The sequence below is a fragment of the Rhinoderma darwinii genome, chromosome 6 (assembly GCF_050947455.1).
Source record: "Rhinoderma darwinii isolate aRhiDar2 chromosome 6, aRhiDar2.hap1, whole genome shotgun sequence".
Classification (NCBI taxonomy): Eukaryota; Metazoa; Chordata; class Amphibia; order Anura; family Rhinodermatidae; genus Rhinoderma; species Rhinoderma darwinii.
Genome location: NC_134692.1, coordinates 8,097,875 through 8,123,802, shown reverse-complemented (window position 1 = coordinate 8,123,802; position 25,928 = coordinate 8,097,875). Strand labels below are relative to the sequence as shown.

At 48.4% G+C, this 25,928-nt stretch overlaps 1 protein-coding gene across 1 annotated transcript; it reads left to right on the top strand.

Moving 5' to 3' along the window:
- The first annotated feature begins 632 nt into the window (after nt 1–632).
- Nucleotides 633–25,689, top strand: ERCC3 (ERCC excision repair 3, TFIIH core complex helicase subunit). The gene is made up of 15 exons (XM_075829076.1): nt 633–774; nt 2,310–2,512; nt 2,978–3,214; nt 3,975–4,024; nt 8,264–8,399; nt 9,036–9,200; nt 9,334–9,538; nt 10,647–10,961; nt 11,781–11,965; nt 15,985–16,187; nt 18,762–18,858; nt 19,791–19,908; nt 23,645–23,763; nt 24,135–24,290; nt 25,164–25,689. The coding sequence occupies exons 1-15, from the start codon at nt 747–749 to the stop codon at nt 25,296–25,298; spliced, it is 2,352 nt and encodes a 783-aa protein (XP_075685191.1). The 5' UTR covers nt 633–746; the 3' UTR covers nt 25,299–25,689.
- The last annotated feature ends 239 nt before the right edge of the window (nt 25,690–25,928 follow it).

The following is a 25,928-nucleotide window of genomic DNA, read 5'->3' as shown; positions in this document are numbered from 1 at the left end:
GCACTAGGGGCAACTATGGGGGCATCTGTGTTGGCATTATACTGTATGGGGGCATTATGCTGTATGGGGGCAGCTAGAGGGCATTCTACTGGGTGGGAGCAGCTATTTGGCATCATACAGTGCGGGCTGAACCGGGTGTGTATGGGCGGGGATTGGGTGGGATTAGAGGCGTGGCTTAAAAGAAAAAGAAATTGCCTCGTCGCGCTACGCATTGGTTGCCTCTGTTTGTGATACTTGAAAGTTGGGAGGTTTGCATTAACATACACAATCATGTTTTTGGGGAAATAAGGCTCTGACACTTGGAGGGTCTGCATGGTCTCCTCTAGTTTATGCCCCCCTTGTGTCCTGATTATAGAATTTCGTAACTCATCGTAGTCGGGGACATTTTTTACGTCTGTGGTCATTATAACATAATCCTATAGACACATGCAGGACAACATTCCTTTCTCACATGTTACTTTTTATACTGCGCATGCGCCGCTGCAACATTCTCTCCAAATGACAACATTGTAACAAAACAAACACCGTCCAATTCCTACGAGCGGAGCGAACATCAAGCCACGCCCCGTATGCCGATTGGTCAGTGTTCCGGAAGTTTGAGACACTTCCGCTTTTCGACTTCCGCTGTGAGAGCTTACTGGTTGATCCTCTGCAGTGGGCGGGGTTTTGCTCTTCCGTTGGTTAACGCTGCCTGTCAGACGGTGGGTCGTTTCCCGGCAGCTGCTGGAGGTCCGGAGCGGAGCATCATGGGCAAAAAGGATAAATGGGAGCGAGGTACGAGATTGTGAACTTCGGGGTTACTCACCTGACGAGAAATGTAAAGAGCCTTTATGGAAGTACAACTCCTATGGTGCTCATTATTCTGAGGTTCCCGGCACAACAGAAACAGTGGCGCCTGCCTGGTGTTGCCTGAGTCAGAATGGGGCTTGTAGTCCTACACCACTAACAGATGGGGGATGCTGGGAGTTGTAGTTTTCCTATCAGGGTCTGTAGTTCTTTATGTTGTGCAATGCTGAGACGTCACTTCTGTGTTATCCATTTGTTATGCAGCAATTCCCCTCATAGAGAACGCAGCTGTGTATAAACCTAGTGCGACCGCGGGCAAATCACGTAAATGTAACGCAGCGGCTTCTATAAATCAGCAGTGATCGATCCTGTATAAAGGGGGACTCCGCTTCGGACAGTCCCTACTTGTTGGAAGGGTCGCTTGACAATGAGCCTATAGTCTGTGGGAAGCGTGGCAGTAAGACTACGTTCACACTGAAAGTCTGCAGCGTGTCCGACCTACGGGGAATTTCCGACAAAGTCTGCACTAAATCGCGTTGACCTTGGTGCGGATATTTGTCTAGAATGGCCGCTGTGGAAAAAAAATAAAATCGTCCATACTCCGCCCCTGGCGTTGCCATAGAGTCACGTCGCTGCTACTCACGCCTGGTCTCCGTGCAGCCGGCCTCCTACGATGACGCGGCACCCTGCGATTCGCTTCATTAGTCACGCGGGACTCGTCACAGGGGGCTGACAGTGCGGAGAATAGCTGGGGGGGGGGCGACGGCAAGGAGATTTCGCTATGGCAACTCCAGGGGAGGGGGGCATGGGCTTTTTTTCTATTTTAAACTGTAATTGTCTTTTTTTTTTTTCCTTGTGGCTTTCGCTGTGGATTCGCAGCTTTTGCGCAGCAGAAATCGCAACGTTTGCAATTTGTTGCAGGTTTCCACTTCTCTATTGAACTCAATGAGTAAAATCCGCAACAAAACAATTAACATCCCGCCTGCAGGTCAATTTATGAATGTTTTCTACGCAGTTTTTGTTTTTTTCTGCAGCGTGAGATTTGTTAAAACTTCATCCACTTTGCTGCTACTTTAACACGTATTTTCTGTTCGCAAATCCCGATGGAAAATCCGCAGCAAATTCGCTACGTGTGAACATGGCCTAAGTGTTCAATTTACCTTCAGCGCCTCCACATGAGAAATGAAGTATTACACAGTGTCCAGTAGTATCAATGTGTTGTCTGTGTAATACAGGGCAGGTCCTCCAGAGTGAGCATTACGTTTTAAAGAAATGACTGTCCGGTCAGAAAACTAGACCCCCGCTGTGATAGAGTTCTGCCTGCCGCCACCACCAGAGGGAGCCACTGCATACATAGTTGTACAGCTTCCTTTGAAGTCAATAGGAGCTTTATAAATGGATAAGCCGCGGGCTGTGCGCTCCTGTCAGCACTTTGTTGTCGGCGCGATCGGTCATATATGCCGCCTAGTCCTGTTCGGAGGGAATCGGCTGATTTTAACCCTTGATGATAATCCTCATTACAGACAAGAAAAAATCCAAGAAGCGTCACTACGATGAAGAGGAGGAGGAGGAGGATGAAACGCCCGCTAATGACCACGACGCCGTGCCCTCTGCAGCCGGAAAGCAAGTTGACGAGGCCGGCACTAAATTGGATGAGTACAATGCCAAGGATTATAGATTACAAATGCCCATGAAGGGCGACCACACATCCCGTCCACTCTGGGTGGTGAGTGTCTTGTAAACCTTGCTTGTTGGAGGATCCTAGGGATTTCTACTCACACGATAAAGCAGCTGATCGGTGTGGGGTCCAGGTGTCGGACCCCCACCGATCATATACTGATGACTTATTCTGTGTATAGGTCATCAGTATGAAAAACCGCCCCATGTACGGACAACCCCTTTAAAGGTTCTCCCCATCTTAGTCATTTAAGCCACAGGATATAGCATAAATATCTGGTAGGAGCAGGTCCTTTCTCTGGGACCCCCACCTATCGGGGCAACCTACTGAATCCCATTTGCCAATTTCCAGCCACTGTATTTTCCATACACTTCAATGGAGAGGGTGGTGTCTTGTGTGCGGGTCTCTTCATTGACGTCTTCTGAATTTGGGAGTTTTTGAAGGACAGACATTATAAACCATTAGATGGGACCCTATCGACGATGATTTGTATGTTATCTTCTTTTCCGCCAGGCCCCGGATGGTCACATCTTCTTAGAAGCTTTTTCCCCTGTCTATAAATACGCCCAGGATTTTCTTGTTGCGATCTCCGAGCCTGTCTGCCGACCGGTGCACGTTCACGAGTATAAGCTCACGGCCTACTCGCTGTACGCTGCGGTCAGCGTTGGGCTGCAAACGTCTGACATCATTGAGTATTTACAGAAGCTGAGCAAAACCGGTGTCCCAGAAGGCATCGCGCAGTTCATCAAGGTGAGCGGTCCGAACGCAGGTCTCGTTCACAGATGCAAATTCCTTAAAGGGACAGTTTTAATTTTTTAAAAACCCTTATGAGTTCCATGGGCGACTTGTCACGCATTATTAGGGCAGTGCTGTCTTTAGTTATGGGAAAACGACTCCATAGGGGATGACTCCTCAGTCTCAAACAGCTGAATGCCGCGGCCGCTACATGGGGAATGTAGGATTACATGAATGGCTGTCCATGTAACATGCGGACGACTCTCAACGCTTTCCGTTCTGGCTCATACAGGGTGTTCCTGAGTGAGGGTCTCCCTCTATGAGGTCCGTTGACAGGGGTGGTCTTCATCAACCGATTTAATCCTAAGTGTTTTTATCCCATTAAAGGGGTTTTTAATGGTGTTCTGCAAATTTCTAATATACTTTATACCATTTTTAATGCAATTTTCATGATCTTTGCTTGCTGTCAGTGAATGGAAATTGTCTTGTTTACATCTAGATTATGAAAAACCAATCCTGACCATGTCCAATTTAGACAGCTGCATAGGTCGTTACAGTATCAGAGTTCCCTGTTACAATCCATGCACCTGCGTGAGGAGGACTTGATCAGGAGGGGGTTTTTTCAGCCTCCCCATTCATTGTCAGGCCTCTTGTTCTAGCGCTTGATGAGGTCCTATAAGACATGTCAGGAAAAAGCATTGACCCTTTAACTGCCGGGTAAGTTTGGTGATTCTTCATGGTCTCTCACATAGATATTTCTTGTTCTCACCCTCAGCTCTGCACTGTCAGCTATGGGAAAGTCAAGTTGGTTCTGAAGCATAACAGGTAAGGAGGGGTCGCTGCGGACGGTCTGTATGACACCCTGTATAATGCTGTACTGGTCCGTGCACTGTTGGTAGTTACAGGCTCCCCGGCACTGTCTGATCTAGATCGGAGTCCTTCCGGGTATCGCAGTCCTGCAGCATCAGCAGATAAGCGGCTGCCAGTCACCTCCAGTGCAGCTTATCTCCCATTCCTCTTTGTTATAACATGAATTCTATTGGGGCGGTCGGGGCTGGTAACGGCTGATGGACTGATGGTATTCTAGGTCTATTGCCACCATTAGTCTTGGCCCGAACCATTTATTCTCTCCCAAACCACAGCTCTTACCCCAAAGATATATAATTCCAGACTTCATGCCGACTTCGTAGGAAAACCATTACACAACAATTTTTCGGACTATAAGGCGGGATTCACACGACAGGGATTCCCGGCCGGGTTCCGGCCGTTCATAAATCGGCCGGCACCCGGCTGCATTAGGAATAATAGACCCCTAATGGGGCTATTCACACGACCGATTTTTTGACGGCCGGGAAAACCGCCCGTCAAAAAATAGGACATGCTCTATTTTCAGCCGGGTGCCCGGCCGCCCGGCTCCCATAGAAGTCTATGGGGCCGGGTAATACACGGCCATCACCGGAATGTGTCCCGAGTGATGGCCGGGTCTACCGTCGCTCGCGCACTCTCTCTCCTCTTCCTCACAGTGCAGAGTGCATGTGAGGAGGAGGATCTTTTATTGCTCGCTGTAGGAGTCGGAATCCCCAATCCCCGGCCGGGGATTGGGGATTCCGCTACAGGAGAAGTGCGTGACTACACTGTCCATATATGGACACAGCGAAGTCACTCACTTCTGCAGCGGAATCCCCGACTCTATGGCCGGGGATTCCGCTACAGGAGAAGTGAGTGACTACACTGTCCATATATGGACACAGCGAAGTCACTCACTTCTGCAGCGGAATCCCCGACTCTATGGCCGGGGATGCCGCTACAGGAGAAGTGAGTGACTACACTGTCCATATGTGGACACAGCGAAGTCACTCACTTCTGCAGCGGAATCCCCGACTCTATGGCCGGGGATGCCGCTACAGGAGAAGTGAGTGACTACACTGTCCATATGTGGACACAGCGAAGTCACTCACTTCTGCAGCGGAATCCCCGACTCTATGGCCGGGGATTCCACTACAGGAGAAGTGAGTGACTACACTGTCCATATATGGACACAGCGAAGTCACGCACTTCTGCAGCGGAATCCCCGACTCTATGGCCGGGGATGCCGCTACAGGAGAAGTGAGTGACTACACTGTCCATATATGGACACAGCGAAGTCACTCACTTCTGCAGCGGAATCCCCGACTCTATGGCCGGGGATGCCGCTACAGGAGAAGTGAGTGACTACACTGTCCATATATGGACACAGCGAAGTCACTCACTTCTGCAGCGGAATCCCCGACTCTATGGCCGGGGATTCCACTACAGGAGAAGTGAGTGACTACACTGTCCATATATGGACACAGCGAAGTCACGCACTTCTGCAGCGGAATCCCCGACTCTATGGCCGGGGATGCCGCTACAGGAGAAGTGAGTGACTACACTGTCCATATATGGACACAGCGTAGTGACTCACTTCTGCAGCGAAATCCCCGACTCTATGGCCGGGGATTCCACTACAGGAGAAGTGAGTGACTACACTGTCCATATATGGACACAGTGACGTCACTCACTTCTGAAGCGGAATTCCCGACCTGTGGCAGGGAATTCCTCTTCAGGAGAAGTGAGTGACTACACTGTCCATATATGGACATTGAAGTCAGTGACTTCTCCTGGAAGGGGGGAGGATGGGTGGAACCTACAGGGGGCAGGGTGGCATCACCTACAGGGGGCAGGGTGGCATCACCTACAGGGGGCAGGGTGGCATCACCTACAGGGGGCAGGGTGGCATCACCTACAGGGGGCAGGGTGGGTGGCATCACCTACAGGGGGCAGGGTGGGTGGCATCACCTACAGGGGGCAGGGTGGCATCACCTACAGGGGGCAGGGTGGCATCACCTACAGGGGGCAGGGTGGGTGGCATCACCTACAGGGGGCAGGGTGGGTGGCATCACCTACAGGGGGCAGGGTGGCATCACCTACAGGGGGCAGTGTGGGTGGCATCACCTACAGGGGGCAGTGTGGGTGGCATCACCTACAGGGGGCAGGGTGGGTGGCATCACCTACAGGGGGCAGGGTGAGTGGCATCACCTACAGGGGGCTGGGTGGCATCGCCTACAGGGCATGGTGGCATTGCCTACAGGGGGCAGGGTGGCATTACCTACAGGGGGCAGGGTGGGTGGCATCGCCTACAGGGGGCAGGGTGGGTAGCATCGCCTACAGGGGGCAGGGTGGGTGGCATCGCCTACAGGGGGCTGTGTGGCATCGCCTACAGGGGGCTGTGTGGCATCGCCTACAGGGGGCTGTGTGGCATCGCCTACAGGGGGCTGTGTGGCATCGCCTACAGGGGGCTGTGTGGCATCGCCTACAGGGGGCTGTGTGGCATCGCCTACAGGGGGCTGTGTGGCATCGCCTACAGGGGGCTGTGTGGCATCGCCTACAGGGGGCTGTGTGGCATCGCCTACAGGGGGCTGTGTGGCATCGCCTACAGGGGGCTGTGTGGCATCGCCTACAGGGGGCTGTGTGGCATTGCCTACAGGTGGCTGTGTGGCATCGCCTACAGGTGGCTGTGTGGCATCGCCTACAGGTGGCTTGGTGGCATCACGTACAGGGGGCTTGGTGGCATTACCTACAGGGGACTTGGTGACATTACCTACAGGGGGCTGGGTGGCATTACCTGCAGGGGACAGGGTGGCATCACCTACAGGGGGCTGGGTGGCATTACCTACCAGGGGGGCTGTGGCATTATCTACAAAGGGCTGTGTGTGGCAACAAATTTAAATGAAATTCATCCGATTTTAAAACGGACAGGGAAAAAAACGGATGCAAATCGGGTCCAAATCGGCCGGTAAAAACGGCAACTCGGCCCGGAACGGAATCGGAACGGATGCAAAACGGCCGATTTTCCCGGCCGACACTCGGACCCTGTCGTGTGAATGAGGCCTAAGACGTACGCAGGTTTTAGACAACAGAAAATAGGAAAAAATGATTTCGTATTTTGCTACTTTTACAAAGAAAAAACTTTGTTAAAAAAAAATTGTTTTATTTCACCACATTCTGAGAGCCGTAACTTTTTTATAATATTTCATCGATTGAGCGGTGTGAGGGATTATTTTTTGTGGGACGAGCTGTAGTTTTTATTGCCACCATTTTTTTGGTACATACGATTTTTTTGAGCGCATTTTTTTTAGCGCTAAGGTGACCAAAACAACGATTTTGGTGTATTACATTTTATTTTTTTACGCGGTTCACCGTGCGACTTAAATAATGGCATATTGTTAATAGTTCTGACTTTTACAGACGCAGCGATACCAATTTTTTACATTGTGCTTGGGGAAAAATGGGAAAAGTTTTTTTTTTTTTTTCTTTTTTTTTTTTTTTACACTCCAAATTTATCTAACTTTTTTTTTTTTTTTTTTAACCACACATTTTATTAGTTCCCCTGGGGTACAATACACTGCAATACATGGATGAGTTACATAAACAGCGGTGGGACCCGCATCTATCTGACATTTATGAGGGATCCTGTGGATATGTCATAAATGTCCTAAATGGAAAACCCCTATAAATGCTGTGGTCGCTGTTGACCGCGGCATCTCAATAATTAAACAGGCAAGAACGACATGATCGCTGTTCCTGGCTGTTAGAGCAGTGTGTCAGCTGTAAAACACAGCTGACACCTGCAGTGTATCGAGCGGGCTGAGCACGTGAGCCCGCTCCACACATCGTCCCGTCCCCCCCTCCGGCTCCATGAAGTGCCGGCACGTCATAGGTCGGAAGGGGTTATGTAAGGAAGCGGTCAGGGGGGGGTCCCTTGACTGCCGACTATAAGACGCAGGGACTTTTTAGCAAGATTTATTCTAGCTAAAAACGGCGTCTTATAGTCCGAAAAATACAGTAATTAAAGCACTGACTACTGGGGTCTGGTGCTGGGACCCCTACCAATCTAGAAAGCGGTCCTGGGAACATGCAATTTGGACTTAGAACCACCCGATTCTCTGGATTGGTGCTGGTTTCAGGGTCCAGGCCCTCACTGAGCCTGGACCCTCAATATGTGGTGGGAAAACCTCCTTTAATTATGTCACATGACCTTTGCAGGTACTTTGTAGAGAGCGGCCACCCAGAGGTCATCCAGGACCTCCTTAAAGACAGCTTGATCCGCGGCTGCAGACTAAGAAATGAGATGGGAGAGGAAACGGAGCTGATCACCGAGACCTTTACTAGCAAATCCGCTGTAAGTCTATTCACTGACTGGAGTCACATTTATATCGTGTAAACCAGGGGCGATGTTCACAGGCTAAAAGCTGACCAGCAGCTAAAGGGTCACAGCGGTCCTGAAAGTTCTGTGGACAACTCCATTCAAGGAAATACGGACTCCAGCTTCGCTGCATTGTTAGTTGGAGTCTGAGGTTGTCTGATCTCCATCCCGTGTATCATCAGAGACTGAAGCCGCTATTCTGTCTTTTTCCCATATTTGACACTGCTGCTCTGCTCTAATAGACCCACTATGATCAGTGACTCCAGCTTAGCTGCATTGTGTGTTGAAGTCTGAGGTAAACTAAGCTGTACCTCCTGCCTCATGAGCGGTTCGAGCTGCTGCTCTTTCCTATGCTTTACACTGCAGCTCTGCTTATTGAGGTAGACTGCTGTGTAGAAGTGCAAGCTGTGCAGTAAGCTGGTGAGATGAAGAGGTGGGCTGTAAACCGTAATGAAGTACCAGAATGTATTACATTTTTGGGCTAATCTATAGGGGACGTATAGGGGCCGCATGATCACGTCTGAGACGTCCGGGTATAAATCCATTTTATAGTGAATGACATCATGTGACTCACAGCTGCTCAATCAGTTTTGGCGTTTCCATTTTTCTCAGATTTCTAAGACGACCGATCCGGCCAGCGGCCCCTCCACCTCCCAGGTCCCAGAGACGCAGAATAAGACGGACGTCCCGGCCGACTTGTTTGAATTCTACGAACAGATGGACAAAGAGGAAGAGGAGGAAGAAGAGACGCAGACTGTATCATTCGAGGTTAAACAGGTAAAACCATCCACATAGGATCTGTTAGTCATGTTGGATTCACAATGTCTCGGACTGTGCAACCTATAAATATGTCCCCGGTGTCTCTGTTTCTTCCAGTAATGGCTGCCATGTTTTCCATCGTCTTATTTAGGACATGATTGAGGTTCTCCAGAAGCAGTGCATCCACCTGGAGTACCCGCTGCTGGCAGAGTACGACTTCAGGAACGACACCATGAACCCAGACATCAACATCGACCTGAAGCCCACCGCCGTCCTGCGCCCGTACCAAGAAAAGAGTCTGCGCAAGATGTTCGGCAACGGCCGCGCTCGCTCCGGGGTGATTGTTCTGCCTTGCGGTGAGATCTTCATTGTCATCTTTATCTTTTCAGCTTATTTCAGGTTTTTTTGTGATGCTGCCCAAACATGTTCATAACCGGTCCATGTACGGGGAGGCGACAAGCGAAATATAACCAGAGAAGGCGACATTTGTTCATGGCCGGCAAGAACGAAGATGAGGCCGGCAACGCAGGAGGACGACAGGGGTGCGGCAAATGTCTCGCTGATGATTGCTGCAATATCTGCCGGTTTGAGTCTTTTCTCTCCTCTGCCAAATTACTCCACAAAATTCTGTTTGCTACAATGTTGCAAATCCGAGAAAACCTGATACGTGTGAACTTATCCCAATACTTATCACAGGTGAGGGTTTGTTACAATTGCATTGTCTAGACAATCCTAGACCGCGGCAGCACAAATCTCTCTGCTGTCCTGATAGTTTGTTAGTGTGTCAGTGCAGGTAAGATGGATGAGGATTGTCTCGACTGTATACAATTGTAACACAGAGACCCCAGCGCTCTAGAGTGAATGTGAATAAAGGTCGGATATGCGTTCTTATATTCATACATTAATTCATGTTCTCCAACATATGTGGAACTCTTTTATGCCTCAATCAGGAGCGTCGGGTAGACGCCGAGCCCCCTCCTCAGGATTTCATATCTCGCGTCCATACAGCGATTGTGACAAAGACCGAAACGTCTATAAAAGTCGCCAAAAACATAAAAGAATTCCACATATTTTGGAGAACATGAATTAATGTATAAATATAAGAACGCGTATCCGAAGTTTATTCACATTCACTCTAGTGTTCTGGGGCGTTTTCGTTCTTAATATTGGGGGATTCGAACCCGAATAGCACCAGCACCCATCTCAGGACTGCAGCCCGTCTTATTACTACAAGTCAAACACCGTCAGCTCTCGGCCTCTGGATGTAAACAATATGTTCTCATTCACTGACAGCAAGCAGAAGTCTTGAGAACGGTGATGCACTAAAACACAAAGTTGCAGAACGTTTCATCTGGCACGTTGCTTAGTGATTGACCTCAGACTAGACGAGCGCTGTGAGTTCTGTGCAGCTTTCTCTGCTGCAGCCGGGCCGGATGTTCATGAATCCTCTATTTCTATCTGCAGGGGCGGGGAAGTCTCTGGTTGGTGTCACCGCTGCCTGCACAGTGCGGAAGAGGTGCCTGGTGCTGGGTAATTCTGCTGTGTCGGTGGAGCAGTGGAAGGCGCAGTTTAAGATGTGGTCGACCATTGATGACAGCCAGATCTGTCGCTTCACATCCGACGCCAAAGACAAGCCCATCGGATGCTCCATTGCCATAAGCACGTATTCCATGCTGGGGCACACAACCAAGAGGTCGTGGGAGGCGGAGCGGGTGATGGAGTGGCTGAAGAGTCAGGAGTGGGGGCTGATGATACTGGATGAAGTGCACACCATTCCCGGTACGGACAGCCGGTGTGTTACATCTATATTCATGTAGATTTGTGTGGTGGGAGGGTGACATTACTGGGCAGGGATGATGTATATTATGTTGGGGGACTTGGGGTCACTTTTCTAATCTCATGCTGGTCGGGTTACATCCTGACTTTTACTCCAGACACATCCAAAGCTGCATTAAAAATGGATGTCACTTGGAATCTTGCTAACAATCGCTCTCCCCACAACTAGGGTGAGCTCCCATAATGCGTTGCAGGAGATGGTAGACTGTACATAGCCTGGCGGAAATACTACATTTCCCACAATGCATCCCGGCAGATCATATTCTATACAGACATTCTTTCAGCAGATAGCAGCAGGGGATTTGAGGACATGAAATTGGCAAAACTATTAATGCAGCTCTGGATGTGACTAGGGTATAATACTCATACCCTAGTCACCCTTAGTATGTCATTGGTGCGGATTTGACATCCGGACCCCCGCAACGATCAGCTGCTCCGGTGGCCTGCGGGCGCCGGATGTCATTGCAGATTATTCAATGTACGGAGCCGGAAGCAGTTGGCTCTGACTACAGCATGGCGGCCGTGCTGCAGAACCGCAACTCTGCTCCTGTTCACTTGAATACTGCAGCTTGGCCGCTATTCAAGGACCAAGGCGGCTGCTCGGTGCGGAGTCCGGCTGTCTGACCCCCACAGATCATGTCCGGTCGTGGGAAACCCCTTTAAGTAAATGAAGTGTTTGCCAATTTGCTCAGTTTTTTATTTTGACCATATAACAATGTGCTACGCTTTGTTACTATACACTTGTTTATTTCGCTCTTTCAGCGAAGATGTTCCGTCGCGTCCTGACCATCGTTCAGGCTCACTGTAAGGTCGGCCTCACGGCTACTCTGGTCCGAGAGGATGACAAAATAGTCGACCTGAATTTTCTGATCGGTCCAAAGTTGTACGAAGCAAACTGGATGGAGCTGCAAAACAACGGCTACATCGCAAAAGTGCAGTGTGCAGAGGTAGGGTCTCTGCTGATCAGGGGGATGTATATGGGGTCTCTGCTGATCAGGGGGTGTATATGGGGTCTCTGCTGATCAGGGGGATGTATATGGGGTCTCTGCTGATCAGGGGGATGTATATGGGGTCTCTGCTGATCAGGGGGTGTATATGGGGTCTCTGCTGATCAGGGGGTGTATATGGGGTCTCTGCTGATCAGGGGGTGTATATGGGGTCTCTGCTGATCAGGGGGTGTATATGGGGTCTCTGCTGATCAGGGGGTGTATATGGGGTCTCTGCTGATCAGGGGGTGTATATTATGGGGTCTCTGCTGATCAGGGGGGTGTATAGGGGGTCTCTGCTGATCGGGGGGTGTATAGGGGGTCTCTGCTGATCGGGGGGTGTATATGGGGTCTCTGCTGATCAGGGGGTGTATATGGGGTCTCTGCTGATCAGGGGGGAGTATATGGGGTCTCTTCTGATCAGGGGGGAGTATATGGGGTCTCTTCTGATCAGGGGGGAGTATATGGGGTCTCTGCTGATCAGGGGGGTGTATAGGGGGGTCTCTGCTGATCAGGTGGGTGTATATGGGGTCTCTGCTGATCAGGGGGGTGTATAGGGGGGTCTCTGCTGATCAGGGGGGTGTATAGGGGGGTCTCTGCTGATCAGGGGGGTGTATATGGGGTCTCTGCTGATCAGGGGGGTGTATATGGGGTCTCTGCTGATCAGGGGGTGTATATGGGGTCTCTGCTGATCAGGGGGGTGTATATGGGGTCTCTGCTGATCGGGGGGTGTATATGGGGTCTCTGCTGATCGGGGGATGTATATGGGGTCTCTGCTGATTGGGGGGTGTATATGGGGTCTCTGCTGATCAGGGGGATGTATATGGGGTCTCTGCTGATCAGGGGGATGTATATGGGGTCTCTGCTGATCAGGGGGTGTATATGGGGTCTCTGCTGATCAGGGGGTGTATATGGGGTCTCTGCTGATCAGGGGGTGTATATGGGGTCTCTGCTGATCAGGGGGTGTATATGGGGTCTCTGCTGATCAGGGGGTGTATATGGGGTCTCTGCTGATCAGGGGGTGTATATGGGGTCTCTGCTGATCAGGGGGATGTATATGGGGTCTCTGCTGATCAGGGGGATGTATATGGGGTCTCTGCTGATCAGGGGGTGTATATGGGGTCTCTGCTGATCAGGGGGTGTATATGGGGTCTCTGCTGATCAGGGGGTGTATATGGGGTCTCTGCTGATCAGGGGGTGTATATGGGGTCTCTGCTGATCAGGGGGTGTATATGGGGTCTCTGCTGATCAGGGGGTGTATATTATGGGGTCTCTGCTGATCAGGGGGGTGTATAGGGGGTCTCTGCTGATCGGGGGGTGTATAGGGGGTCTCTGCTGATCGGGGGGTGTATATGGGGTCTCTGCTGATCAGGGGGGTGTATATGGGGTCCCTGCTGATCAGGGCGGTGTATATGGGGTCCCTGCTGATCAGGGCGGTGTATATGGGGTCTCTGCTGATCAGGGGTGTGTATATGGGGTCTCTGCTGATCGGGGGGTGTATATGGGGTCTCTGCTGATCAGGGCGGTGTATATGGGGTCTCTGCTGATCAGGGGGGTGTATATGGGGTCTCTGCTGATCAGGGGGTGTATATGGGGTCTCTGCTGATCAGGGGGGTGTATATGGGGTCTCTGCTGATCAGGGGGGTGTATATGGGGTCTCTGCTGATCAGGGGGGTGTATATGGGGTCTCTGCTGATCGGGGGGTGTATATGGGGTCTCTGCTGATCGGGGGATGTATATGGGGTCTCTGCTGATCGGGGGGTGTATATGGGGTCTCTGCTGATCAGGGGGGTGTATATGGGGTCCCTGCTGATCAGGGCGGTGTATATGGGGTCTCTGCTGATCAGGGCGGTGTATATGGGGTCTCTGCTGATCAGGGGTGTGTATATGGGGTCTCTGCTGATCGGGGGGTGTATATGGGGTCTCTGCTGATCAGGGCGGTGTATATGGGGTCTCTGCTGATCGGGGGGTGTATATGGGGTCTCTGCTGATCGGGGGGTGTATATGGGGTCTCTGCTGATCAGGGGGGTGTATATGGGGTCCCTGCTGATCAGTGCGGTGTATATGGGGTCTCTGCTGATCAGGGGGGTGTATATGGGGTCTCTGCTGATCAGGGGGGTGTATATGGGGTCTCTGCTGATCAGGGGGGTGTATAGGGGGGTCTCTGCTGATCAGGGGGGTGTATAGGGGGGTCTCTGCTGATCAGGTGGGTGTATATGGGGTCTCTGCTGATCAGGGGTGTGTATATGGGGTCTCTGCTGATCAGGGGGGTGTATATGGGGTCTCTGCTGATCAGGGGGGTGTATATGGGGTCTCTGCTGATCAAGGGGGTGTATATGGGGTCTCCGCTCGTTAGTGACAGCCGCACATGCTTATAAAGAAATACACTGTGCGTTCTACATTTGTGCCGGTGAAAGGGGATAAAAAATGTCTGCCTGTGTTTTTAACTCTTTATAAGAAGTCTTCGAGTCCCAGCAACAAGACCATTCTGGGATCCTTACTGGCCATGATGGTACTTGGGGCTCTGATGTATTTTTATTACCATTTTGGCCCTGATCTTTTTCAGGTTTTTCTGCCAACCAGCAGAAAGAACATCAGAGACATTGCAGTGACCGTACACCCCTAAATGTTCTCTGGGGACACGTGGCTGCCCAGTGCAATTATCCTTTCTGCTAAAAGGGACAGTTAGAGAGAGTCGAAAAAAGGGCAGGATGAGGGCATTTCTGGGTGGTGTGCCTGCAGGTTGGTGTTGGGGCAGAAGTTACCGGGTTTTAAGGCTGCAAAGCGCAGAAAGAATCTCGTGTCTGGAAGTTACAGCATTTTACCACAAGAGGGCGCTGTCTGCTACTGTACATGAGTCACTAGTTCTTATGTGGTTTTTTGTGTTTTTGAGACCGCCTGTATGAAAATGAGGGGTTGTCACGATCTACTTGCTCTGGTGATCATTACTGGCAATCCGCTTTTAAAAAATAGATGCAGACTGATCAATGGAGCATTACAAAGTGCACATAAAAATCAATGGGCCGTCCATGTATAGCGCTGGATGCATGCCGTCCGCTCTATGGAGCAGCCCCCGACCCCGGCTGATAGGGGGGAGGGTTCTGATAAGGAGACCTTCCTTTATCGTTTCCATATGTGCTAATGAGGACATATAGGAAAAGAGTAGTCCGGTTTTATTTAAATAATGCTTAATCACTGTATAAATGAAAGTTCTACAACTTTGTAATATACTTTGTGTTTCAATTTCTTGCCATTTTCAAGATATTTGTTTGCTGTCAGTGAATGAGAACACTCCTGTTTATATTCTGAGGCTGCAAACCTAACACCCCTAGCCCTGCTCTCAGCTGATAAGTGGACACAATTGTATCCAGTCTAGACAAGGCTCTGTGGCTCCAGACTGATACATTGTAGCAAACTAGCAGAGAGGTTCATGTAGCTGCTTCCGTATTCAGCTGGCAGGGCATTGCCTGGTGCTATGTACAGGGTTCGCATCCTGTAATTGAGCATTCTCATTCACTGACAGCTAGCAAATATATTGAAAATGGTGAGAAATTGAAACGGAAAGTCTATTACAGAGTTGTAGAAGTTTTATACAGAGATTGAGACTCATTTGCATAAAACTGAAAAAGTCCTTATAAGATTTTCATTCTCATAACTACCATAATTTTTTTATTTGTAAACCCCCCCCCCCCCCCCCCCCGCAGACTATTTGCTGTTTGCATTCGTGCAGCTTTACTCCCCGTCCTGAGTTGTTGCCCGTTCATTCCCGGCCCAATTGGCAACTAAATAAAAATGTCTGAGCCTGATTGAGACGTCGTCTTTTCTTCCTGGCGGCCGGAGGAGGCTGTTGCCGTGGCGAGACTCTTTTATGTCCCCGCAGCTATTGCCTCCTCCTCTCACCACACAAGCTGCGTGATCAGAATATGGCCCGGGCCTCCGTACCAGCCGCTGCTTCCTCCTCTCTGTCCTTTCTCCCTCAGGTCTGGTGCCCCATGTCTCCCGAGTTTTACAGAGAATACGTTGCCATCAAGACAAAGAAGAGGATCCTGATGTACACCATGAACCCAAATAAATTCCGAGCCTGCCAGTTCCTGATTAAGTTCCATGAGCGGAGAAACGACAAGATCATTGTGTTTGCAGACAATGTGTTTGCGCTGAAGGAGTACGCCATCAAGCTCAACAAGTAAGTGGGCGGCATGACAATGAGGCGCAGGCTCCGCTGCCAGATCCCGTCTTTTAAAGGTTTTTTTTTTATTTTAATTTTTTTTTGTGTGGAGGTTCAGGGTTATTTGGGGCTCTTGAATTCACTTGTGTTCAGGCCTCAATAACGAGTATAAACGCAGCATGACTGCAACTCACCCGCGTCTTCAGTGTCGTTCTGACCATGATGGGACTTTTGCATGGCGGCTTGCCACTTTTTTTTTTCTTAGGGCTTGTTCACATGAACGTATTTCTCATCCGTGCGCTGTCCATTTTAACATGGGACAACACACTGACCATATAAGTCAATGGGGCTGTTCACACATCCAGGTTTTTTTCATCAGAACCTTTGTTCGTTGTGATAAATTTACAGCCTGCCCTTTTCTTCTCTGTTTTGTTGGCCACTCTCGCCCAATGAAGTCTATGGGTGCATGAAACGTACAATCACACGGACGCTACTCGGAAACTCATACGGATGAAAAGCGTTTCTTTGGACGCAAATCGGACGCGCTCCTGTGAATAAGACCTTAGGTTTGCTAACAGTGCACGCTGGTTGCGGTAGTGCTGTAATTTTCCTCTTGGTTTCAGGCGTTGTCATGGAGCCCTACCCTAGTGTTACTGTGTGCGTCCTGCGCAGGAAAGGATCGCTCAGCTAGAGGAACGAATCGTCACCCGGTGCTCAGATTCTTCAGTCCATCAAAGACAATCCATTGACTTTTATTATTCCCATAAATTAACCAACGGCAAATCTCCGACCCGCAGAATCGTTTTATCCAAAGCATCCTGATGGCCGGCGAATTGTGAAGCGACTGGCGACGCCGGAATCTAAGGAAACTGTTCACTAACGTTCATGAGAACACTGAATGTTGCTGCAGAACACGGCAGATTCATTGAATCACCCAAATGGTGCAAATAGTAACCATATCCCATACCTGGCGGTTAGATACACCCCACTTGAGGGCGTAGCTAACTATTACACGGGATTTAGTTCTCACTAGTGTGCTGCCATCCCAGACTGCATTGGAGCCTCCAAGATACATTGTTTTACGTTTATCCGGCTATAAATGTATCAATTTAAAGGCTACGTGAACTTTTTTAAATATTTTTTTTTTTAAATAAAATTTGTGTAACTTTCTAAATGCTTTGTATGAAAAATTATGTTTACTTTCTGAGATACAGCTGCTTTGTATCCTGTATATAGAGCAGCTGTATCTAGCGCTGAGACCTGAATCCGTCAGTTCAGCGGCACCCTTCAGGTTCAGTGTCAGCGGGTGAGATTCTCCCATTATCGGTCACATCTAAGTTACGAACGTAGATGTGATAGGTAACCGCTCGATCCTGCGTGTCAGAGACCCGCTGACCTGACCCTTTCAGCGCTAGATACAGCTGCTCCATATACAGAATACAAAGCAGCTGTATCTCAAAAAGTAATTCGTAATAAAAAGTTTTTAGAAAGTTTCACAAAACACACTGATAGTTTTTATTTAAAAATAAATAAAAAAATTCAAAGATGTACATTGAGTCCCACAACGGATGCGGCTGCAGGGAACTTAGGTGCGGCATCCTGACTGCCGCAGCAATAGTGACGCAAGCTTTTCACTGATTCTGGGTTGCAAGCTTCTGATTGGTTGCAGCGGATCAGGGTTAGAGAAGTAATACAAATATTCCAATTGCATTTTGTCGTTAAAAAATACGGCAAAACTTCTTATAGTTTTAAAAAAAATAAATAATTAGCATGTCCGTGGTTGAACGTACTTTAGGTGTTAAATGAGCGTTGATTATGCGGCACTTCCTGCACGCAGCGCTCCAGTCCAGACGGATCTTTTCTGGAAGGATCCTTTAATCTAAGTCTTAAATCGGCCTGAAAGGAGATTAGCCGAAGCGATGCTTATTAGACGTGTTCACTGTTCCGTGTGAGAGGCCAAGGAATGAACCCAGGGCGACCGTTATACGATGTCACATTTCCCTCGGTCCCGGGGTGCGACCCCATAAAAAAAAAACAATGCCTCTTCCTGTCAATCATAAACGAAATTTCTAAAGTTTCCAAAACTTCAAGACCGAAATCCTAATATTGTACCCGGGGAGCAATTAGTGGCATCTACAAACGTCACCACGAACGCTGCGCACAGAATGCACAATGTCTTCTCCTCTAGTCACATGCAGAGCTGCATTCACAATTTTGCTTTTCTTCTGCTAGTTTAGAGGCAGCTGGACGTCACATGTCTCTGCAGCCCCATTTCTGTGCATAATCGGCTGCTTTGCATTGTGTGAGATGTAGTGTTTACACCAGGTTGTGCACGATAGTCTGAACAAGAATTAACTGCGTAACCCATAATGCAAAGAAGCGGATTGCACTGCATTATGGAACCTAAGCTGTTAAGGGTGGGTCTGTCAGAAAATGCTATAATTTCCAGGTGGCATGTAGTAAAATAGTGAATGCAGCTTTGGGTGTGAATAGAGTATACGACATGATGTAACACACTCCGCATCATGTGTTGCGTTTGATGGTGGAGCTTTGATTTGAAGGTCATGGTAATCTTTTTTTGGTTATTTTCAGACCGTACATCTACGGCCCGACCTCCCAAGGAGAAAGGATGCAAATTCTACAAAACTTCAAGCACAATCCAAAAATCAACACCATCTTTATATCAAAGGTAAGACACGGAAATCTGTCTCAGGTCAATAAAGCTTCAAAATTGTATAATGAAAAGTTCTACAACTTTCGTTCCATTTACAAGATCTCTGCTTGCTGTGAGTGAAAGGTAACATACTTGTTCATATCCAGAAACCGAAAAACCTTCCTTAGCGTGTCCACATGACACCTCTTCAGAGCTCCTGACCGAGTCCTGCTCACACATGTGCATGGCTTGTAACAAGAGAGAGCACTATGAGTATATTCACACAGAGCGGTTGTGTGCAGTTTTTACAGGTAAAAAGCGCATTGCAAAACATTCGTGATTCGTTGTTAAAACGCGTGCGGACGCTACTGCCCCACTGCTGGCATGATATACTCTGTAACAAGTACTGCACCTGTGTTACTGGGAAATGGGGACAGCTTTTAAATCTCCGGATTTATACAATTGTTTTATTAACTGACAGCAAGCAGAGTTCTTTAAGACCAAAAGGAATTGATAAACAATGTTAAGAAGCTCGGAGTCATCAAACACTCGTTGCTAGGGCCAAGCTGTCTGACAACCCCCTTTGCAGAGAATGTGGTTATCCGGCAATGTCCATGAAACCAGATTGTCAGACATAACTCTGCTTGCTTCAGCAGCTACATTGTAATCATGTGAATGAGATTTTTCTAAATTTTCATTCACTCTTTGCGTCTTGGAAATGGGCTGTTAGGGCGTATTCACACGGTGCAGCCTTCCCGCATTTTTTGCCGCACTGAAAAACGCATGCGTTTTTACCACGATTTGTAAAACCGCGGTAAATCGCAAGCGTTTTTTTCGGTGCAATATTGATCTGCACGGCAAAACCGCACTATATTTTGCTGCTGCGATGTTTTTGGTCGCTGATTTTGCGGCATTTCTTTCTTTGCGGTTTTGGTCTCTTCATACAAGGTAACGTTTGTATTGCACAGGTCGGTGACACTTCCTTTGATTTACCTGAAGCCAATGTTCTGATCCAGATCTCCTCACACGGGGGGTCCCGCAGGCAGGAGGCGCAGCGTCTGGGCCGTGTCCTGAGAGCAAAAAAAGGTAAAAACTTCTGTTTTGTCTTTTTATCAGATTTCTACATTGCATTGAATATCAGTGATTGTGACATCACACGGTTAAAATGTTCAGATCTTCCAAATGTAGACGGAACATGTACAGCAAATAATAACCGTAGCCCATCCCTGGAGGTTAGATACACACCACTAGAGAGCGTAGCTAACTCCTACCAGGGATCAGATTGTCTTCTGTATTCCCACGCTGGAGCCTCAAACATACATTGTATCAAGGCAAACCAACTATAAAATGTATCAACCTGCCCCTGATCCGACCAAAGTTCTGATATTTTCACACTGGTCGTTAAATAGGGACGAGATTTCTGAGCAATCAAGAGGATTTCATGTTGGAAATTGTTCTACATGTTATAAATATTCATTGCTGCAAGTGTTTATTCTTATCTGATCTCTGATGAAAACTTTTGTCCACCTTTGGACAACATAGTTTACATAAAAAGTCAAATCCTGTATTCTACTCCAGAGCTGCACTCACTATTCTGCTGGTGATCACTGTGTACATACATTACTTATCCTGTACTGATCCTGAGTTACATCCTGTATTATACACCAGAGCTGCACTCACTATTCTGCTGGTGCAGTCACTGTGTACATACATGACATTACTTATCCTGTACTGATCCTGAGTTACATCCTGTATTATACACCAGAGCTGCACTCACTATTCTGCTGGTGCAGTCACTGTGTACATACATTACATTACTTATCCTGTACTGATCCTGAGTTACATCCTGTATTATACTCCAGAGCTGCACTCACTATTCTGCTGGTGGAGTCACTGTGTACATACATTATATTACTTATCCTGTACTGATCCTGAGTTACATCCTGTATTATACTCCAGAGCTGCACTCACTATTCTGCTGGTGGAGTCACTATGTAATGTATGTGCACAGTGACTCCACCAGCAGAATAGTGAGTGCAGCTCTGGAGTATAATACAGGATATAACTCAGGATCAGTACAGGATAAGTAATGTAATGTATGTACACAGTGACTCCACCAGCAGACTAGTGAGTGCAGCTCTGGAGTATAATACAGGATAAGTAATGTGTGTACTCAGTGACTCCACCAGCATGATAGTGCGTCTTAGCTAGTTGTGTTCTTGCTTGTGGCCTCTCAGCGATCAGTGATTTGATGTGACCGGGGTGTTATATGGAGTTTGTTTTTCCTCACTTGCTCCGCATCTTCCTCTTCCTCCTATCATATTGCTGTGAGCCCAGTACAATTAGTATTCTAGCACTTGACGGCGTCGGTCGCTGACCTGGAAGCCTCGTGTGGATGTTTCCTTTGATGTTTTGGTCTCTGCACATTTTCCTCCCCGTCAGGCGTGAATAATCTGTTGCCAAAACACGTCGCCTTTCTTACCCCTCGTTTGGCAATTGATTCTCGTGTTTTGATTTCCTCTTTATTGGTTATTAGCGATTCTGTGCTCTCCTCGTACTATTGGTAATAATCGAGGTGTCACCCTGCTTTCCTAGTGCTCGGACAAGATACACCCCCCAGTCCTGTACCCCCGTTCAGGAGTCTAGAGAAGCTGAGTGCCCCCCCCCCCCCGTCAGAGCTGTGAGGTGCAGCCCTCTGGGTCATCACCCGGCTTTATCCTAAATGTACAAATTTCTACAACCTGAAAGATCCGACTTTGGATTGATATTTTTACCGCTGTCCGGCCAGAATTCCCACGTAACGGCCGCGATCTCACAGCTCGGAGCTGACGCGTTGTGACGAGGTGAGACGGTCGCTCCACCGAGCCCCTGCATCTCCTTCACTTATTAAGTGCAACTAATAGGCTTGAACATTTCTCACGGCCTTGAACGCCTCTACTTTGTTACCTTGTGGGGGCAGTAGAATGGGGGGGGGCTGAACTTCTATTCACTGCAGCCCCCCCCCCGGGCCTCCTGCATAATTCACTCTCTCCATTATCTCCCTCCTTTCTGCTGCCGCATCCGCTCTGATTTATGTTTCTTCATAAAATTCCCAGCGGGGACGGGTCTGGTTGCGGCTCATTTGCCAGATGTTTGTCTCGTACCTGTTACTGACTGCGCTACGATGTTTATTCCCGCCTTATTTAAATAAAACGTATTCGAGTTTTGTACTTTTTAAAAATCTATATATTTTGTTTAAGTTCCGCACGAATTTTAAGATCTCTGCTTGCTGTCAGTGAATTAGAACATTCTTGTTTACATCCTGAGGCTGAAAACCTACAGACCCCATACTTCTCACAGTTTAGAGTTTGTTCCATTTGTATTGTGTTTAGACCATTCTCTGTGAGATAAACCGCACTGATACATTGTAGCAAAGTATCACAACAGGAGAGAGACCAGCTCTACTGACACAACAGGGTCCGAGTGTCGGCCGATAAAAACAGCCATTGTGCATCCGTTCCGGGTCGTGTTCCCGGTTTCAACGGCAGTTTTGCATCCGTTTTTTTCCCTGTCCGTTTCAAAATCGGATGAATTTCATTTGTACATTTTTTGCCACCCAGGCCCCCCCTTGTCGGTAGTGCTACACAGGCCCCCCCTTGTCGGTAGTGCCACACAGGCCCCCCCTTGTCGGTAGTGCCACACAGGCCCCCCCTTGTCGGTAGTGCCACACAGGCCCCCCCTTGTCGGTAGTGCCACACAGGCCCCCCCTTGTCGGTAGTGCCACACAGGCCCCCCCTTGTCGGTAGTGCCACACAGGCCCCCCCTTGTCGGTAGTGCCACACAGGGCCCCCTGTACAAAGTCACCCCCCTTCCTGTAGGGGACGGCTCCAGGAGAAGTCCCTGACTTCACTGTCCATATATGGATAGTGAAGTCAGGGACTTCTCCTGGAGTGGAATCCCCAGCCACAGCGGTGCAAAAGATGTGGCCGGGGATTGGGGATTCTGCTCCTACAGGGAGCAAAAAAATACCTTCCTCCTCCTCCTCCTCCTCACATGCACTTCACACTTGGAGGAGGAGGAGAGAGAGTGACGGAAGACACGGCCGTCACTTGGAACACATCCAAGTGATGGCCGTTTATTACCCGTCCCTATAGACTTCTATAGGGGCCGGTAGAATGAAGGAAAATAGGGCATGTCCCATTTTTTGACGTCCCGGTTTCCCAGGCCGTTAAAAAAATCAGTCGTGTACATAGACCCGTTTAGGGTCTATTGATCCTACTGCGGCTGTGTGAATGGGGCCTTATATAATAGAAGATTGGCCAGACATGATACATTGTAACTGACCCTCAGCTGTGAGCAATGTTAGCTCTGTAGGAGTTTTTAGCCTTTGCTTTATTCTGCTTGTGCTGATTTTAAATGTGTTTTGTTCTCCATTCAGACAGAAAGCAAAATTGACGATTCTTCTGTTTTTCCTGGCAGCAGTGCATTGTGGGGCTCAGATAAGTTAATTTCTTTGCCACTATTTTCGTTATTGCTGTAAAACCCGCACTTTTTTTCCCCTGTAAATCGCTGTGGTTTTGGCTGCAATTACAAGTATTGCGTAGAAAAAAATTGTCCAAAAGGACTCCTGTAAATCTACCCCCAGCGCTGAGCTCTTAAGTCGCATCACTGTCTGTGGAGACCAGAGAACGAGACCGGCAGAATTGTCGCTTTTGCTTTGGATGTGAATGGAGAAGAAAATGCCGTAATGCTTAAAATCAGGAGAAGATCGCGCGAGTCGAGGATCGTAGATTCGGTGTGAATGTTGTGATTCTTATTTATGTATCGTGCGTTTTTCTTCAAGGAATGGTCGCTGAGGAGTACAACGCCTTCTTCTATTCTCTGGTGTCCCAGGACACCCAGGAAATGGCTTATTCCACCAAGAGGCAGCGATTCCTGGTGGATCAGGGCTACAGCTTCAAGGTAAGGACGGTACATAGAACTTCAGTGACCACTTTTGTATAAATTGCTTCAGGTACTCGTATGGTGGTCACCCGGACAGGAAGATAAGTCGTTGCTAGGCAACACGGCCTGTAGTACTAGTTACACCGAGTGTGCGCAGTCACGTGCCGCCCTCTATTACCGCCACAAAAGTCTCACGCTTAGGACGTGTCTTGACCTCAAATGACCGAACTCAATATTCACGGCCTTTCTATAAATGGGGCGGAGTCATCCTCATGGAGGAGGGGCCACCACGGCTAATATATTCAGAAAGTGTTGCTGCTCATTAACATAAAATGCAGTCATTGGTCCACGAACGAGATGATTGATTTTTCCGGTCACATTTTGATCAGGTGATCACGAAGCTGGCCGGCATGGATGAAGAAGACTTGTCCTTCTCCACCAAAGAGGAGCAGCAGCAGCTTCTCCAGAAAGTGTTGGCCGCCTCCGACCTCGACGCCGAAGAAGAAATGGTGGCCGGAGAGTTCGGCTCCAAGTCCTCCACCCATGTAAGTAGAATCCCGTGTGTTACATTGTTACTCCCGGCGCTTCCGGAGCGGTGATCCGTGTCTTGTGTGTAGCCCTGCATATGAGGACAGGTAAATTAACCCCTTTGCTGCCAGGAAAATTAACACTTCTGACACAAATCCAACCCAAATCATAAAACAGTCATCTAATACCCCCATAACCATAGGTTTTCCGAAAAAAACAAACTGCCACATTGTAAAAACGCCAGTCAGCATTTATACTCCTAGGCGCCTTCATTCAATTTGGCGTAAAAGTGAAACATTTTGTAAAAAATTTTTATGTTTATGGGTGAAAGTCTGACCTCCCCGAAGCCTGGGACGCACAACACCTCCTAATAATAAAATCTCGCCTGCCGCTCCCCCTCCCTCTCCCCTACACTGACGCAGTAAAACTTTTCATCCTTCTCCCCGACTTCAGACAAGCACCCATAATATTGCACCTAGAGCTTTGATCCAGGTTTCCTATAAACGCTACGTCCTGGGTTTAGTGCAATCCTAAAATCTACTTCTTACATTCCATTTACGTTTAAAGTCCTGATGATACGTCCTTGGCAGTGGAAAGGTTAAAGGGGAACTCTGACAACAAGTCTCCTTCCTAGCCCTGGCTGAGATTTAAAAAAAAAATCATAGTAATAAATACCAAGATCTCCTCAATCCAGCACTGGGCACCTAGGACCAGTTTAAAAGTCCTTTATCTGGCGGCATCTGATAATCCAGAAAGTCTCATCATCCGGAACTGTAATATATTCTAATCAGAGAAAACCAATTAGGAGATTCCTCTGATTAAATGGTCCAGCACCATCAGGATCAAATCTAACACCACTCCTTTACTTCATTCTTTGCTTCCCTCCACAGCTCGCCCGGCGTGTTGGCACCATGAGCTCCATGTCTGGGGCGGACGATACCGTGTATATGGAGTATCAGGCGCCAAGGAACAAAGGCGCCAAAGGGCAGCACGTGCACCCGCTCTTCAAGCGCTTCCGCAAATGAAATCCCGGGTTCTGTTCCCATGATCCGGTAGATCTGACGCATTCCGCCATATGGAACAGGAAAAATCCTTGAAACGCGTCAGTCCGAGTTTTCCTAAAAATTTTTTCTTTTATTTATTGCCGCATTCTCGTGATGTGATCACAGGGATGAATATTCCTTCCAGGAATAGTAACTGAGCGTCGTCTTTCTTACCTATAACTTATGTTTCTGTCCCGGATGTCTTTTTATAATGTAATGATACATTGGCACGGATTAGCTCCTGTGTCTGACATTGGCGCAGTTGGTGCCGGGGACACGTCTTTTATACGATTTGTTTCAATGCACATTAATGGCTGTGTATAAAATATTACTGTATGGAACGTATGTCCTTGAAATAAAACGTTTCACTTCATGTGACTTTAGTCCGCCTTCTGCTTCTCTCTGGTATCCGTTTTTTTGTTTTAATAGATTGCGTTTCGCTCGTCTGGTAGGTGACCGTTGGATTTAGCACCTTAAAAAACTATTCCAAAGACTCCTTGTGATTGCAGCATTACTTACTGTCAAGAACTTTATACATTGTACCACATAGTTATAACGATGCTCATCCTCCGCTTCCTGGTATATGAATATAATGCCGGGACTACAGTAAGG

Coding starts and splice junctions, on each gene's coding strand:
- ERCC3 (XM_075829076.1), top strand. CDS start 747: ATGGGCAAAAAGGATAAATGGGAGCGAG. Junction 19,909..23,644: donor TGTCCTGAGAGCAAAAAAAG/GTAAAAACTTCT, acceptor TTTTTCTTCAAG/GAATGGTCGCTGAGGAGTAC. Junction 23,764..24,134: donor ATCAGGGCTACAGCTTCAAG/GTAAGGACGGTA, acceptor CATTTTGATCAG/GTGATCACGAAGCTGGCCGG.